The 18,349-nt window shown below is 39.6% G+C and overlaps 2 protein-coding genes across 3 annotated transcripts; both read right to left on the reverse strand.

The window, feature by feature from the left end:
* Positions 1-632: 632 nt before the first annotated feature.
* On the reverse strand, positions 633-4,681 carry LOC113025755 (heat shock protein beta-1-like). Its single transcript, XM_026173879.2, has 3 exons — positions 3,259-4,681; positions 3,099-3,162; positions 633-1,852 (listed from the first exon to the last, which is right to left on the reverse strand). Exons 1-3 carry the CDS (start codon positions 3,641-3,643, stop codon positions 1,672-1,674), a joined length of 630 nt encoding a protein of 209 aa, XP_026029664.2. The 5' UTR covers positions 3,644-4,681; the 3' UTR covers positions 633-1,671.
* A 149-nt stretch (positions 4,682-4,830) lies between these two features.
* On the reverse strand, positions 4,831-15,869 carry LOC113025737 (sushi domain-containing protein 2). 2 transcript variants are annotated; one of them, XM_026173839.2, is made up of 16 exons: positions 15,718-15,869; positions 15,202-15,400; positions 14,890-15,041; positions 14,621-14,788; positions 14,356-14,530; positions 13,766-13,967; positions 12,736-12,821; positions 11,136-11,404; positions 10,921-11,055; positions 10,656-10,811; positions 9,582-9,830; positions 8,420-8,603; positions 7,966-8,060; positions 7,705-7,884; positions 5,985-6,081; positions 4,831-5,845 (listed from the first exon to the last, which is right to left on the reverse strand). In XM_026173839.2, exons 1-16 carry the CDS (start codon positions 15,779-15,781, stop codon positions 5,809-5,811), a joined length of 2,448 nt encoding a protein of 815 aa, XP_026029624.2. In that variant the 5' UTR covers positions 15,782-15,869; the 3' UTR covers positions 4,831-5,808. The 2 variants fall into 2 exon arrangements, 1 of the variants encoding a protein (XP_026029624.2); XR_013910406.1 differs by lacking the exons at positions 4,831-5,845; positions 5,985-6,081 and having other exon boundaries at positions 7,662-7,884; positions 8,424-8,603.
* Between the last annotated feature and the right edge of the window lie 2,480 nt (positions 15,870-18,349).

Genomic DNA, 18,349 nt, shown 5'->3' on the forward strand with positions numbered 1-18,349 from the left:
AGCTTGTTTTTTCTAAAGTTAGCATCATATTTAATATTTGAATTACGCATGCACTTTGTTACCAAATTAGCTACATGTTAGCATTAACACTGGGTAAATCCCAGGATCTACCCTTCCCTCCAATAATGCTCATGATGGAGTTAACAGACAATCATGCCAGAAACCAAACTCAAGTATTTTAAAAAATGGTAAAAACAAATATGAGTGGCAGCCGATTTCAATTTTATTTTTTAAATGTTGACTTTCTCTAGTTTTGAACTGGCTTTACACATTGGTAGTAAATGCTAGTAAAGGACTTTGCAAATGTACAGTTCTTTTCACAATTTGTATCTTAAGTACATATAATTAACAGTATTTTCTATTTCAGAAAAAGCATGCTGACTGCCATTCATCTGTTTCTTTGTGACACTTGATTTGCCGCTTTCTACTGATCAAATGACGCTCACAAAAATGTCAAAATCTCGTACTTTCACTGTGCCTTCTGTTTTTTCACCCCAAACATTTGTCATGTAGTATTCTGTTTCAACAGTAGATGTCACCCTTGACTTCAGCATGGGGACAGACTTTTTTAGACACTTTCAAGTCAAGATGAAACTGCCACTCTTATTCAGGAAAAAAAAGTCACACCCAAATGTGTGCAGAAATATTTATTGTAGCAAGCTCAACATCACCAAGAACATGACAATGACCACACGTGTTGTCGGGATCTATTATTGCCGAGCTCTGAAGGCTGTGAACTGATGGAGAATTTTAAATGGAGTCTATGAGCAACACTGCTCGTCTCCTATGAACCTTTTGGTCTGTAGACCATTAAAGAGAAGTAAGTCTGTCCTCCCACAGTATGAGCTAGGGGATGTCCCTACAGATTGCCTCACAAATTGCACACAGCGAGCCATCACATTGCCGTAAGAGTCCCATAGCAGACAAATCTTGGCTACGTTTGGGGAGAGCCTGACTCACCCTAAGTTGGCATGGCCCTATCTTAAATGGACTGGAGAAGAAAAGCAACATTACACATCACTTTTTCCATTTAGTGTTGATGAATAGCTTTATTTTATTTTTTTATTTGTAGCTTTTGCTCGTTGTTTTATGTATGTATTATAAATCTTTTTAAAAACGAATACTGTGCAACAAGCTTCTAACCTGGAAGGCGTACCCTAAATAGGTGGTCTTAGAGAAGAGCTGTTTATAAATCTCTACATGATGAAAGAAGTCTCATGAGGAGGAAATAAATTCCCTAATGTGACTCTAACTAGAACTTCAATGCCCTCTTGTGGACTGTTTGACAAGAATTTTCTGCATACCTTAAGAAGCACAGCTACTACAGATTAAACTGAATTCTCTTAATCCTGCAATCTGCCAAAGTAAGAATGCATTTATGAACAGAGGATGATGTTTGTTTGTTATTTTCATTTGTTAGGGATTATGTGATATCAGGACAGCTTTATAATGCTGCTTCGTCAAGAAACCATCATATCAAGTTTCAGGTCAAACTCATAAATCTAATCTTGATCTGAAAACATATGAAGTGTCACATTATTATGTTGAACAGTATGAAATGTTCTCTAGTGGAAATAAACCAGCCTGGTTAGTAAATTTGCAATGCTAGAACAATTACATTTTCTCTTTAGGTCAGTGCTGCAAAGGTTGCTACACATAACCTGAGCTACATCAAGCTCTGCTCACTGGTTCATCCTTTTGTTCATCCTGCTTCTGTCTGATCTGAACTGGTATGACAATCTCATTGCCTGGGATGCTGCTTGAGGTCCCTGGCACAGGGGCCTCTACAGACAGGACTCCATCTGCAGACAGGGATGAACTGATCTGCTGCAAGTCAACCCCCTGTGGCAACCTTAATGAAATGAAAAGAAAGTTGGTAAGCAACTAACAGAACAGTGTATTTGTAACATATATATGTTTAACACATTTTGAGAGACTAATTAAATAGATTACAACCTATATATATATATATACAAACTCTATTATTGCTGCAGAATCATCTGTGTATGTGTTGATATCCTCACCTTCTGTAAGCTATACATACTGTTTAAAAGTATTGTGCCACCCCTCATTTCTTTATAGTTTCCTTCCAAGGAATCAGATTTTCTTATAATTTCTGAAAGTGATCTTGAGCAATAGCCATCCAATAGTTTCTGAAGGTCTTTCAAAGTTTTTCCTTTGTTAAGCTGGTACATCTCAGCCTAGTGTGCAGTGTGTCCTTAAAAAAGTTGAGGAAATTGAAAAACTGGAGGACAAAAGAAGAAGTGGCAAGCATAAAACACCGTCTAAAGCAGAAGACCGGTATCTGAAAATGATGTCCTTAAGAAACAGGGGGAAAATCCAGCAGAGACGAAACGTAGGACCTAACGGGTGCAACTGATCCTTCTGTTGATTTGCGTGTTCACCAGAGCCCGGACCTAAATGTTATTGAAGCAGTGTGGACTCATGTTAACAGAGAAGAGAACAAAAGGCAGCCAACATCCAAAGAAGAGCTTTGAATGTCCTTCAAGAAGCCTGGAGAACTGTTCCTTAAAACTGCTTATAGAAATTCTCAGAAAGCTTCAAACTGTGTAGACAGATAAAGGTAGTCATACTAAATATTGACTTTCAAGCTCATTCGAATGATAAAAACTCTGAACGGAAAACTCTTATATACTTAATGTTTGCATGTATGTTTTAATGGGGCTGTTGTCCACATCGGCAAACTCCATACCCGATACGCACGTGTTTTTATGGTGTGAAGATATGAAGTTTCATGTGCTTCTCTGTGCTGAGGTGTGGGTTTTTTTTTCTGTTCTCAAACTGCTCTCCTGTAGGAGCTCAGTCTGAGAGGAGTTCTTTTTCTCCTTGTCTCCCCTCATGTATTGTATTTCATTGTTTTTCTTACCATCCTACCTGTTTCCGATCTGTCTTCCCAATGTGATGTAATGCATTTATGGTCGGAAGGGGTCAAATTTTCACTGCAGGTAACATGTATGTGTAACATTGCATGTGAAAAATAAAGGCTTGATTGATTGATTAGTAAATCACTATAGCTATTTCCCAATTTCCAAGAAAAGATAAATAGAAATGACTCACAGTGTTCTCTGACAACCTACTTGTATTTACGAGTGAAGCACCTTGAAACCAGTCCATGCTCATCCTGTCTTTCTTCGTGGGTTCCTTGAAATGAAAAAGAAGCAAACAAAAGTGTTTTTTACACTTTTCATCACGTATTTCATCATAAATCTATCTTATGATCAAAAAAACTGACACTACCTGATATTTGTAAATAGCCCTCTTTGGTTGTGATTGTGATCTCTTCAGGTGAGAAGTGATTAACATCCAGATTAATCTTCCAGCTGTTTGGCCTTGTTTGGATCTCTGATACTCCACTTGTCAGTTGTCTCAATCCCTTCTGGTCTGTGGGTCGCATACCAATAAATGGGGGGAGAAGGGGACTTTGTGTGTACCCTGGCCATGAGAAAGATGCCAGTCTCTTCTTCGCCCAGTCTAGCCAGTCCAGATCACCGGGCTCCAGGAAGGGTGGAAGACCAAAATCCTGAGCAAAGATACGGCTCGGCTGTGTCCAGTTTGGAAAAGGATCCCATTCCACATCTCGGCGGAAAATTGGACGGGATAATATTTTATTTTCTTCACCCATATCCTAGAAAATCAGATCAATATGAAGGAACCGGTCTGCAAAGAGTTTCACTCCACTGTGACAAACAAGTCTCGTCTGATCACCAAGATCCAAACAACAGAGCAGCTGTATTTTTATTGCCTAACAGAAAGTGCGCAGGAGGTCGAAGGAAAGGCATTCTTTGGCATCTGCATGGTCCAGTCTCACACTTTAAATACCCGGGTGGGTCATTTTAACACTTGCGTGGCAGTAAGAGTGATCCAAAGGATGAGAATGATTTATGAGATGAGCTGGGAGTTACTCCTCGGTTGCCCGGGACATGGAGGGGATAATGCTAATCATTTGTATTTATATCTCTGGAGTGTCTGTGGCAAGTTGTTGGTGAATGACTCTGGAAGCAAGGTTATTCAGCAGAGGCCTCTGCAGTCTTGTCACATACTGGTGCTCTTTGTCCAAAGAAACTACAGCCTTGGGTTGCGTGAGGGAACAGCACGTACATTCAGAGTAACACAGTAAACAACAGTGTTACGTTCACTTTCTGAACCCAAGATTGACTTGAAAAGATGAGATCAAATCGAGAACAATAACGCGATAAACGTGTGAGACAAACTGTTGTTTACCACAAACTAAAGACGTGTTTACAGCCAGGACAAAGCGACAGACTGAGAGACTGACGCAGTGGAGTGGTTGTGAGGAATTTCACATGCACAGATGAATCTGGGCAACAAGGGTGATATGCTGAACAAATAATGAACCGAGCTTGAGATTCATAAATCAACCAGGCATCTGAGGTGGAACTTTACTAATGAATTTATTAATGAGGAAATATCTGAAATCTTTTAAGAGCAAGAAGTCAAATTATCCCCAAAGGGCAGTTAAAGTGTATTTTAAGGACTGGAAAGTTGACATTACATTTATGGATCATCTGAGAATAAATACAGAAAGTTATTATTAGTACTCATATATAGGTATGACTAAAACAATCAGGACTAAATATAATCATTCTTAGGCATACACCTGAGCTGTAAGATGCCACGTCTTGGATTTAGTTGCTCTTAACATGTTATAATATTGTTTTCACCATACCAGTGTAAATGTACAGCACTGCAAAAGGCTCAGAAACTCACAGTAACAATGTGATGTTGGGTCTGAGTCATATGTGTGTGCCAAAAAACTGTGGTTAGTTTGATTCAAGAATAAGATTCACCTTCTCATATTATATTTTAATACAGTTTAAAAACAGCCAACTGTATAAGAGAATTTATTAACATTTAAGAAATACACAACCAAGAAAGTGCAGCGTTTTCTTCTCTACATACACAATAGTTCAAATATTTATATTAGTTTTTGACATAAGAGGAGTGTTTAGGCAGTGGCAAGGAGCAGTTTGCTGGAGTTCATCAGTTTATCTAATAAACTGGGTGCTGTATTTTACTGAATGACTGAATGACATTAAAACAATACAAAACCCAAAAGAAATGCAACACAGTTTGACTTTTCAACACAAATGTGTTGCACTGTATGTAGATACTAACTGTGCAGAGGAACCTGTTCCCACAGGAGCAGCTAATCAACAGACAAAGCAACTGTTGGAGCCCCGAGTCCAACGAGTTGGTCGCCCGAGGACTGACAAACTTTAAATTGTCCAAAGTTTGCAATGGCAGTAGGAGAGACCTGACATCTATAAGGGGGACACACATAACTCCATCCAGCCCTGCTTCAAATACTGTTTAAACAAACCCAACAAAAGCAACTCAGCGACTATGAAGAGAAGTTATCTTATTGGGAGTGCTTAAAAATAGTGTTACACAACTACGTGCTGCTAATCAAGCCTTAAATATGGGGGCAGACACTTGTTTAACACATCAAACGTTTTCTTTTGTTTACCATAATTTAACTTAGCCAGCACAGGAGCCTGGTGTGTCCAGCTCTGCCTGAAATACCTGGGAGTCAGAATCACGACAACAGCAGTCAACTTATTAGTGTAGACAGGAGGCTGGAAGTATATAGAAGCTAGCAGTTATAGTATTAACAGTTCACATGCAGTCGACTTGGTCTTGGACATTGTTAATAAATAGACATAGCCTCTTCCATTTCTAGATTAATGTTTTACCCATTACCTGTTTAGCTAGATTAATGTTTAATCTACATTTATAGCTGTGTCATTGTGGATTCTCCCCTAAGCTCTAATGACTCTCCGTTTCTGCTGAGTGTTCATCTTTTCTGAAATTGAAAGGGATACAAAATAAAAGTTAACTCAACTTTCACTCAGCAACAGGTACTATAACATAATCCTGATAAAATGAGTGCATATCATCACTTTATTCATCCACTAATAAGATTAAGTAATATCTTACTGTACCTTTTACGTTTTCTGGAGTGGAGCACGATTACTGTTATGATCACAATTAGCGTCAGCGCTCCGATGACTGAACCAGCCACAATCCCTGTGGTATTACCTGAAGGCACAGATTTAAATGAGACTCTTTTCCCACTGAGTCAAGTTATCCAGGACAAATGGGGAAAAAATGGGACTTGATTGTTAAGTGTGTAAGAATCAAATAGGAACCACATGATTCAGAGTTTGATTTAGCTGAAAAACAAAGTAGAAAACATGATCTTTATATGTTTTTTAAAAAAAGGGTGCAAGTCTTATACGAGGGTATCATGTCCACAGTACAGATTTTGTATATTTGTGTGTTTGTTTTTTGTCCTCTCCAGCACACATCAAGTGCAACGAGACTTCTTGGAAAGATCTAAAAATAGCAACGGCACTGAAAATGATGCAACGGTGCATGAAAGGATGATCTTGAACACTAGACTGGCCAAAATTTCCTTCACTTTTCTACTTTGCTTTTTTGTATTGTTGTTGTTTTTACTTTTTTGTTCAGACAAAAGCATCTCAGCAACTATTCTGTAAATTGCTATTACAGACATTTGCAGGTCACAGATGAGAAATCCTGACTGTACCCTGACCTTTCATGTAAGAACATCAGCAGGCCAAATGCGTCATTATCAATAGAAAGATCTACAGCCTGACAATAAATCCTAATGGCTTTGGTAAACCTTTGGCCCTTGAAAGTTTGTAGGTTAGAAAATAATCTCCTGACAGGCATTATATGAGTTCAGTGAAATCTCTTTTGTTACTAGAGTTATTGCTCGTCCTCAGCTTTTATTTTTCTTCTAAAAAAAATTCTATCTGCTGCTGTACAGATGAGGAGAATCACCCTCCCCTTTGATGGCTGATATGGTGGAAAATCAATTCCAGATATTTAATTTTTGTGACCAGAAAAATTCAAACTGGTATCTCTAAGAGGATCGTGATGTGATGCTTTTACTTTTTCTATGCAAAAAACTGGGCTGTTAATTTAGGTTTTCGGTTTAGTCCTCATTCCTTTGAGAGCGGGATGCATGCACAATCTTTCCCATTCTTTGATTCGGCCTTTTCTGTGAAGACTTCTGTTTTTCATCAAATTTAGGTCATTGCCTGCATATTATCTGATTGAACTGGGTGCTGATAAATGCACATCTTGAATGTCTAATCCTATGAGTAACAATTAAAAGCCTTCAATATTTCCTTGGGAAGTTACAGGGCAAGTGTGAGCGCTGAAGCTGAGCTTTTTTTTTGCTTATTCGCAAGGTTTATAGTACAAATCCAAACAAGAAATACCGGCAATATATTACAGTTGAAGAAGTAAGAAGATGCACGTCTCTTAACATCTCTTTGCACTGCATGTTTGTAACTACTAAATAAGTAAATAAGTAATGAAAAGGAGGCCCGTGGTTAAAAAAAAAAAAAAAAAAAAGGTAAGAGTGCTGCTACTTCTTCTGAGGTATTTTTCCAGTGACGCAATTTTTAAAATTAGGCATGTAATATGATTGATCAGATCCATCCTCGTGCTAAATCTTTGTTTTTACAATTTGACACGCTTGTATGAAAGTCATTTGATGATATTTTTGTGCATTTCACACTCCTGCTCAAAGACGGACACATTTGTCACCAATCATCTGTTGATTTCTGAAGATCAAAATCTTGCTATTTATTGATTTCATCATTTATTGATGTCATGATGTGTTCATACTGGAAGCCACGCATCGTGTCTCCTCTCCAGACCACTGGCCGTCGGCCTGGCATAGTCGCAGTGCTGATCCTTTGAGATTGTAGCCCTCATTGCAGGAAAGCCGCACCTTAGCTCCTTGTAAGTAGGTGGTTCCCTCCTTTTTCCCGTTATCAGGTGGTGAAAGCCACCCACAGGATAATACTGCAAAGTATGACAATGTCATACCAAGTGGTACATAATAAATAATGGAATATCTTTTGGATAATTTTTAAAGCTTTTTACCTGGTTTTAGATCCTCTACAAGAGAAACATGACTCTGGAAAGACATTCTCGTAGCATTTCCGATTCCTGGACTACGACCTACCAGGATGTCATACCTACAGCACATAAGCAAAGATCAGAAAATGAGATTTTATGTCTTTTAACAAGTTGTGCCATATACCATATTATTTCCCAGAACGCTACTCAGTATTTCTCATGTATTCCTGTGTGTGGCAGACAGTCAATGTGTAGTTTTTACACCCAGTGGAGGATAATATAATTGATGCACTGTACGTGTGACATCATCAGTGTGTTAGTAGCCGAATTAAACTTTATGTGCAAAATTAGCACACATTTATTTAACCGTTTAACATTTACTGACATATCTGAAGCAGATATGCTTCATAAAAACATTACACTTACATTCAGTTTGTTATTATAATAATAGAAGGCTAATCAAAGTTTTCACTCATACCTACAGAATTGAGAGCCTCCTCCGGAGCATATCATTGCTGCCTGATTGGCGAGTGGATCATCTGGACTCTCAGGAACCAAAAACACTGGAATAAAACTGGTGTCATGTCTGGGGGCACGGTAATATGTTTCCAACAAGTATTCTGAATCATAGGTAAACAAGGCAGACTCATTGGCTATTGCCCCTGTAAGACAAAAACAGAGCTTTACCTTCATTTCCCACCACAAATATCATAGAAAAACATGCTCTAAGTATTAAAGCAGACACAACCCCTGACAGAGAGCATTATCACAAAAAAACTGATGGATTTAATTCATGTGACATCTTTTGGGGATTAAAAATGAAACCAACCACCACCTACCACAAAACTGCAGTTCCTTGGATGACCACTTGAGGTTAGTCTTTTTGCCTAATTTTGCCATCAAAGCAACAGGGGTGATTTCTTTTAAATAATGACATAAACGTTAGGGTTGATGTCTAGTTGACTGCACTAACCGACGGTTAAAGAAGTCTGTGTTCCAGTTTCCTTGATTGAAATTTCAGAGTTTTATTTTTATATTACTTTGTCAGTATCTGTCTATGTGCGATGCACTTTGCTAACCAAGCTTTCTGCTGTTTTCATGAAAGCTAGCATTGCACTCTACACTCCTGCCTAACAAAAACTGACTGGGTCAATAAACTTCTCAGGTAAGTGTTTACAGCGGTCAGGACAGTAAGCTGCATCTCCACATTCTTCTACAGGGGCAGGAAGTATCGTTGTAACCACAGCTATTGCCCCCTTGTGGCAAGTTTAAAGCACTTCGACACTGATCACACTTATCAGACCTGGAAGATATGTTCAGGTTTTATGTTTATGTTTATTGTGATATCACAGTGGAAAGGTCTCGCTGTCACAGGCTGAGAGCATGGGTGCAACTTGGACAGATTCACCCGTTAACATGCATATCTTTGGGAGGAACTGGAGTACCCAGAGGAAACCCTGCACAGGACTCCATTCTGTGAGGCGACAATGAAAACCACTCTATCCCTGTACCAGTGCTGTTCTGTCTTTCAACCACCTCAAATCTTAGATTTGCCAACTGTTACCCTTCCTTCAGAAAAATTAAGTAACAATAGCAGTTTTCCCACAAATTAGTGATGTAAAGGTTTAGCGATTTCTTACAGCTGGCCCCAAAGCTGAACAGCTCCTCTGGATTGCTGGAGTTCTGCACAACACTCCCATTGCTGAAAACAAGGTCATCTTTGGCATCACCATTCATCTTTCCCAAAAGTCCAAGAGTGGCGTCTTTAAAATCCTCTGGCAGGAGCACAGTGGTTGTCATGGTTCCCTCTCTCTGTCGGACTTCCACCCCGGCTCCAGAGGGAAACATCACAGTCACATTTGTAGACGTAGGAGAAAACAGAAATGCACCTACGAGAGAATAAAAGACAGGTTGTGCCATTAAAACAGTGCTTTATAGATTTCTGCAGTGTTGGAAGAAGTACTCAGCCTTTACTTATATAACATATAAGACAGCACCTGATATAAGTATATGGCTGTTATCCCTTTCGAGGTGGTTGCCTTGAGCCTCTTACATTTAAGTCACTCCATGCAAACACCAACCGTTCAAAATGAAATTCATACAGGAGTCACATGAGTTTTAAAGGACAGCTACTGAGCAAATATTGTGTTGGCGTTGCTGTTTCAATGCACTGCGAGCCACTGCACATTTGCAGATCTCCACAATGGCTTGCCTCACAGTGGAGGACATTTGGGCTGGCTGTTGTCCTTCATATGTCAAGACGTTGCAGAAGAGGTCAGCACTGATGGGGAGCAGTTTCACTGTTCACAAACTTGTACATGTTGAAATAATAAGGAAGATGCTCCTGGTCAGGCTCTAGACCTCATGCTCCTTCATAATAATAGTCAGTGTCATAGCTGTACACGCAAGGCCTCAAGGCCTTCGACACAGAAGCTGATGTTTTTTCTCCACACAAGTATGAACTTTTTGATTTCGCCGTGTGAAACCTGTGAATTCAAATCTTTACAGAAGAAAGCGTAAAACTGGGTTTTTAGCAAACTGATATTGAAAGTAAAATCAGCTGCACAATAGAAAACACAATGTTACAAGAGTACGAGAGCCCACAAGTACACTCACTTCCAAAGAAAATGTTTGGAGTGAATACAGTTTTTAAAAGGGTTCCAAATAAAACCAGTTTGTTTCATCATGAGGAATAAGATAAATCAGTTTCTCACCGTATAAGTCCATCCAGGTCTGCTCAGTAAATGAGAGCGTTTTCTGGTTGAGCAGCACTTCGAGGTCACTGTTACCACTGACCAGCCGTACCTCGATGATGTCAGAGGACGCTTCTCTCATAGCAACAGATGACAGCTTTGTGGCGTTGGTTGTTTCTAATAGTGGTATAATCAGGTAAATAAACTGCTGTAATAGTTTTCTTCTTCAGTGACAGCATTTGTGGAGCATTGTTCACAGTGGTAGTGTTAAAGTTCACTGGCTCACCCGTCACAGGCTCTGTTCTGCCTTGGATTGTTAGCTGCTTTTCCGCTGATATCACCAAAGTGTATTCCCCTTTGCCGTTGAAGGAGTAGCTAGTGCCGTCAAATGTTATGAAGTGAGGGTCTCCAAAGACCACAGCTGACATTAAACACACAACAAAAATAAAGACACTAAAAACGAATCTTGTGAAACACGGTGTAATACCAGGGCTAACTCACCTGACTGGGGGGACTTGTAACGCCTGCAGTCACTGGAGGGCCGGTGTTTGAAGTAGTAATGGCAGTTGTCAGACCAGAGGCAGCAGTAATAGAAGCTGAGGACATCGTATATCCAGTGAGACTGTCCAGGGATTCGAGGAGGTTTCTTGTAAGGAGGTGAACCCCAGTCATGCGCTCGGTCTGGAGTACTACCCCCAATCGAGTCTGCTGTCAGGACCTGAGCGCCGGTGCTGTCGTAGCAGCACTGCTGTCCTGCTCCGTACTTGGGACTGTGGACAAATTTCCCAAACAGTGTCAGTAAAATCTGTTAAAGCCAAAGGCAAAAAAAACCAATTTAAACAAGACTCCACAGTCATTCTAGTGGGCAGCACAAGCTTATAACAAGAACATAATACTGCATGATATTGTTTTTAACATATCTGACTTTTTTTCTAGAGTGTTGGCATTTTTTTACATGCGTGAATAAATAATAAGCTAAAAAGGAAATTCTGAGAATTTTCTAAATATGTATTTATAAATCCAAATGCAAGACTATGTTTCTCTAATACATACAGTATGATGACCACTTTTTAGGCCAAAACACAAAACGTTTTGTGTATTTTTAGGTGCAATCTTAAAAATGTAACCAACAGAAATAAACTTTGCACTAATCTAATTAATGAGACAGGAGAATAGGAGCGACACAAACTGATCCAACGTTGAAAAATCAAAAACTCAACTCAAACAAACCAAGTGCAAGTTAGACAGTGAGTAGGAGTTTGTTTGCAATGTTTGATCAATAAAGTAACCTCAAAAATAAGCTACTGTACAACAGAGGTGTGCGTGTGATCATAAATAAAGATTTTGCCACAAAGACTAGACATAGTCTAGACTGGATATAATAGAAAATATTATATTCTCGGAATGCATGACACTGACTGTATCTGGCGAGGATGATATACATGTGTGTGTTTCATTAACATAATAAGAATTACTCTGAATTCACTCTCACACACTGGTGGAGGCAAGCTACGGTTGTAGCCACAGCTGCCCTGGGGCAGACTGACAGAAGCGAGGCTGCCATATCGCGCCATCGGCCACTTTGGCCAAAACCAGGCGGTAGGGTAAAGTGTCTTGCCAAGGACACAATGACCAGGACAGAGAGCACGGGGATCGAACCAGCGACCTTCCGGTTACAGATGCACTTCCCAACCCCCTGAGCCACAGTCACTCCAACTGTTGCGCATTTATTGAGTAGGACTATAGTTAGTCATTTAGCTAGTTAGTTATAATTATGGGTTATGGGCTATGGTTAGTACCTACATCAAAACTTAACTGGTGTAATGCATGATGTTTAACTGCAGCGCCCTGACAGTAAGTGGATATATGGTAATGAAAGCACAAAGTGTACTACTGCTCACTATCAGCCCAAATATAAAAATAAACAAGTGAAAACATGAGCCCTATTTTGTTATATGATTTGTTTTAACTTAAAACAAATACTTTAAAATGAAAAAAAAAACTTTATTCTGCACATATGCTAGGTATTTTCCTAATTCGAATGCATATGTGGGGTTTAAAATACTTGAACTCTGGGCACCACTCTAACCAGAAGACTCACCTGGCTTGTATAGCCCTCACACAGTGAACACTCCCAGGATGGTAGGTGCACACACTCCCTTTCTCTATATCACACCCATAGTCAGTCTGAGGAGAAAGATAAAATGTCTGTGACCTGGCAGCCAAATGTGCAATTCACTGTGATCACGTGTTCACTGTAACTTTGAAAACATATTCCATGTCTGGCTTATTGTTGAAAAAATGGAGATGTTATGTTGCAGTTTGTGAATAACTTTCTATTGTGCAACCTGAAGTAAGGAGATCAGCTTCCCGTTTGAAAATAGCAAGTGCTGTGGATGATGGGTAGAGGTGTTGTAACCCAGTCCAGAAGCTTAATTCTTCCATGAACAATAAAACCATACAAATTTTTGATTATATTATAACATCCTTATTTGTGAGGCAATAACATCTGAAATGTTCAGCTTTCATGTTCTCATAAATAATTAAGAGAGACCTTCATAAACTGATAAGCAATGACCATTTACAAACGATAACAGCTACTGATAATCATCATAGACATGTGAAGTAATTACACACGTTTAGTTTCTGCATTAAAAATCTAAACTGCTGATGATCTCTCAGTCCCCTAAATCCCAAATATATTTTTTAGGCTTTTTTTAGTTCCAGCTTCTATGCATGAGGTTTTTTTTCCAGTGTCTCTCTTCATCTCTTTGTCCAGTGTTCAGTTCATTTGTGTTCAGTGTTTCTATTTATTCCCATGTTTTACTTTGTTTCCCATGCATTGTTTTTGGTTTTACTTCCTGCCTGTTATTTACCTTAACTGTGTTTTGCTGTGTTTAGTTTCCCTCCCGTTTCCACTTAGCTCGTTACCTCGTGTGTATTTATAGCCTCAGTTTGACTGTGTTCTTTGTTTTGTCTGTTAGGTTCTCATGCGTTCTCCATTGTGCTTCCTTTTTACTGTCTGTAGTTGTTCCCTTCTTCCTTAGCAGTTGGACTTAAAAAGTACAGTTTTTGCATTGCTGTTACAAATGTGTGCAACCAAGTTTTTATTTTCTGCTCCTCTCACTTACATGAAACCTGCCTGTGTCTGCTCTCGCTTGAGCCAGCGTGCAGGGGCAGTCTATGATCTCACTGAGGAAGTTGGGCAGCTGATTTTCCAGCTCGTCCCATGCCAGACATTTATCCAGGGCCCAGCCTGCTGAGTCCTTCCTGAAATTCTCCTCCAGATGCCACGCCAGAGCGTGATCCTCGGTCCACGCTGCCTGGACATTCCTGAGCATAACCAACAGAACTTTTTGTACACCTCAATTGTAAAAGAGATATTACATGTAGAAATTAAATTTTTAGACTTAAATATTTTTCAGGCTTCAACTTGTAGGATTTAGGGCATTCTTTTGGCAGAGGTGAAATTTATATCCATGTATAATTTCTTTTGTGTATAATCAAACATAATATGTGTATTCATTACTTTAGAAATATCAGAAAGCACACACCAAAGACTAGAGGCTTTTTTACATTTAGAAAAGGAGGGTGAAAGGAACCTATCCCCATTCGCCACACAGTGGAACACTAAATGCTAATAAATATTGATCTTTGGACGATGAAAATCCTTAATCATTAAAACAGTCGCCTATATACCACAGAGAGTGTTTGCACGTACCACATGCCGTCAGGATGGCTGCTGGAGCTGACGCGCACAGAGCCGAGCTCCGAAGATGAAAAGCTGTTCTCTGCTGGTTTGGGCAAAAAGCTGAAGGAGCCATTATTAGGATGATCCTTTGCAAGAGAGTATAAATAATGCCATTCACCCAGCCAGTACTCTGTATAGGGCTCTCCTACAGAGAAACACTGTGGTTAAAATCATGTATTTCTCCAGTCAACAAACTCATGTGAGCTATAAAGTGTATGTAGAGAATTTCACCAACCTGTTTCCCTGTATCCCCAAAGCTCTATATTGACCTTTTCTGCTCTTACTAAAGAGGTATTCCACGTCATCTCAAGAGTGCCTCCAACATTAGGTGTGCCATAGTACTGCCATTTTGTTGAGTTGTCCAGAATCGCCTTGAACTTAGAATCTAGCTTACCGGTATGAACTGCAACAGCACAAAAAAATCATGGTTAATGTGATCTCCATATCAAATGGAAACTGATGGGTTCTAATAACACCCGTAAGAGTATCTAGCGGGTATTATACCTGAAAGCCAAGTTCCGGCTCTAGTGAATGTAGTGCCATTGTCTGATGAAATCTCAAAAGGAATCCATCCTGTTTCATATAACAGCGGGGAGATACAATGGCCTGTCCCTCCGTCATCCACATATCCCACCGTACTAATGTTGCCATTGAACCTGCCATAATAAAAGAATGATTAGCAGGGTTCTGATCTGTATTTAAACTCTTTAATGTTAACATAAATAACACAGTTGTCCATGAAAGTCCATTGGATTCGGTTATTTTACATGAATAAAATGTTCACTTATAAGCTCTACAGAACTACAGATGTCTTACCTGCATTCAATCTCTGAAGCCGTTTCGAAACTTGCATCAAGTATAATAAAATCTGTGCCACCGAAAAGAGACCCAGAATATGGAGATATATCCACGCAGTACTCTTTATAGTCTGCGCAACAGTTCGCCAGAGATGTGCATGTAGTGTGGCATGAACATGAGTCCAAGTTTTTCCCACAGTTCTTTTCACATGTTTGTCCTGTTCAAAATAAATGACAGAAGCTCAGGTGTGGAGTCTTGTGTGAAAGAAAAGGCAAAATATTCCACTCTAACATGTGGATTAAAGTGTTGATTCAGCTGATTTGGCTCATTATCGAACATTATGATGGATTCACGAAATATTTTAATCAGTTTTAAATTATTTTGTTATAGTAAAGTTGTATCATTTAAAATATATAGGCTTTTTTGTGAGAACTGTTGTTGCAAATTTACTACTCACTACATCATGATTGAAAACCAGAGACCGCACATTTCTTGATGAAGTTGTTATATATATATATCATACAGTGCACTTACCTGACGTGCTGGAGATGCATGAAAACAGAAGGGCAACTATTACAGCTGTGAACCTTCCCATCATGACAGAGCCAAACTGTCAGCCAAGATTTCGACTACACACTCCTGGCTGCTGTTTTACTTTTGTCCCACATATATATATGCTCAGTATTTTTCTAAACCTTGGACCTTTGATAATCTGCGTGTACAAGCATCTGTTTAATCATCAACAACTGGATAACATTTAAGGCTTAACCTTCATGTGCCTCCTTTCAACGATGTCTCGCGTCACACTAATCACACTTGAAAAGATTTATAGTCACATTTAGCTAAAGATACAATGCATCTACAGATATGGAGATATAAAAGAACAAATGTTAACCATCTTCAATAAAACACAATAGAGTATTTTAGTTAGTGGTTCTCTAGTGCGGGCCTCTAGTGGTGGGGCAAAGTGCCTCTGCAAGAGGGCGTGAAATAAAGTAAAATAAATAACTGATCAAGGGAGAATAAACAAAGAGTTTGCTAATGGTATCTTGCTATTTATTTCATATTTACACGTTTACAAATGATTAATACAAAAATTGGGTTTGGGGGCATGAACCCACATGAACATCACAGCCTGCAATTAAACTAACTTACTAACTAACTGAAACAGTTTTATGCATCCTGATGTGCCAGAATCTTGAACCACAGTTCACAGACAGACAGTTTTATAGTACAGTGGTCCCTCGTTTATCGCGAGAGTTACGTTCTAAAAAAATAACCCGCGATAGGTGAAATCCGCGAAGTAGCCAACTTTATTTTTTACAATTATTATAGATGTTTTAAGGCTGTAAAACCCCTCACTACACACTTTATGCACTTTTCTCAGACAGACATGAACATTTTCACGCTTTTCCCTCTTGTTTAAACACTCTCAAAGTTCATGTCACGGTCTGGCTGGGGCAGACCGTATGTGTTGCAGAGGAGGACTCAAACGCAGACCAAAACGTGGTGTGGATTAACAAAACAAGCCGTTTATTGAGGTTAGCAACGAGGGTACAAAATAATAGGGCATCGGTGAAAACTAAACAATAACCTAAACTGGGAGAACTAATAACAAAACATGAAAAACCTTAACCATAGTGAACTGACATGGGTACCTGGAGATGAGACATGGATGAGCAGACGACCTGACAATGGCATGAAGAAAACAAAAGGCTTAAATACAGACATGAGGTGATCAGGGGAAGTGGCGACACATGGGGGAAAACAGCTGACAGACATAAACCTAATGACAGGACCGGGGCCCTGTTTCAGGAAGCCGGTTTGGAAAACTCAGAGTGAAAAACGACACTCACGGTTGAGTAACCCCGAACTGTCCAACTCGGAATATTCCGTTCCAGAAAGGCTGATAACAATTAGTTCAATCAAGGCGGAGTTGCTTTAACCCCAAGTGAAGCGCGCGGACGAGGATACATAAAGCCCTGATAAGCGGAGCACAGATTAAGCGAGTCACCATGGAGACGAAGGGAAAGAAGGCGCGGTCAATGTATTTCACAGCGCTTGAGGCCGAAATTCTGATGGCAGCATATGCTGATAACATGCAAATTTTGCGGAAAAAAGTAACACAGCCACAGCTGCAAAAGCATGCATGGCAAAACATAGCCGACAGAGTCAATGCGTGAGTGTTAATTTAAACATTGATCGAGGGATTTCCACCCATTTAACACGTTATTTTATCATATGTTATTTTATTTGTTATTTTATACATTTTATTTTGTGATGTGATGTGAGCGCAGGTGCAACCCAACAGGCCCCAAACGTGCCTGGCAGCAAGTAAAAATGAAATATAAAAATATAGTCCAAACAGGTAAGGTGTAATTGTATTATGAGCCATAGTGCTTGGTCTGTTTGTCCGATGTAAATCAATTGCAGTTAGAGGCTACATTAATTTTCTTTCTGTAAGCACTTATTGAAATTATCTGAGCACATTACAAGTACATATTTGCTTACTCTGTATGCTCAAATGTGACCCGTTATAGCCAACAGAAAAAAAGCGGAGGCCCGAAAAACAGGTGGGGGTCCTCCACCACCACCACTCACAGAGGCTGAGCAGTTGGCCCTCAGCCAAAACAGTGGGCGCCCTGTGGCTGAAGGCATCTCTGCGGGGACATCCTCTGAGGCAATAACCCCGCAAGACACAAGTGCCTACATAGGGGGTAAATTCAAAATAATACATGATGTGCATACATCCTTTCTTCACAGTCACCTTTGCAGTGCTACTCATTCATTTGATAAACTCTTTACCATAATGAATTATTTTGTAGTCAAGTTATTTTCCTACTGATTTTGCCTTCCCTCAGTCTTGGTTGTCTCTGAAAGCATACTGACAATGAAGTGTAAGGTGCTTGGTATGTTTGTTAATTGCCATTTGGTCCCTTGTAAGTTATAAGTGACCTGTATAAACCTCATATTCTATCAGTTGATGGTGATGGTGTACTGCATCTGGTGCAGCCTCCTGTTGAGCCAGACCAACATGCAGTTGTGAGTAATACTCCACAGATTATATGAGTTTACAGTAGAACAGCAATGTTGTCTATTTCTTTACTACACGAAAATAATGAAGAAACATTGACAGCTGTTACAGAGGAGGAAGCAACAGAGACAC

Source organism: Astatotilapia calliptera, chromosome 7 (assembly GCF_964374335.1).
Source record: "Astatotilapia calliptera chromosome 7, fAstCal68.1, whole genome shotgun sequence".
Lineage (NCBI taxonomy): Eukaryota > Metazoa > Chordata > Actinopteri > Cichliformes > Cichlidae > Astatotilapia > Astatotilapia calliptera.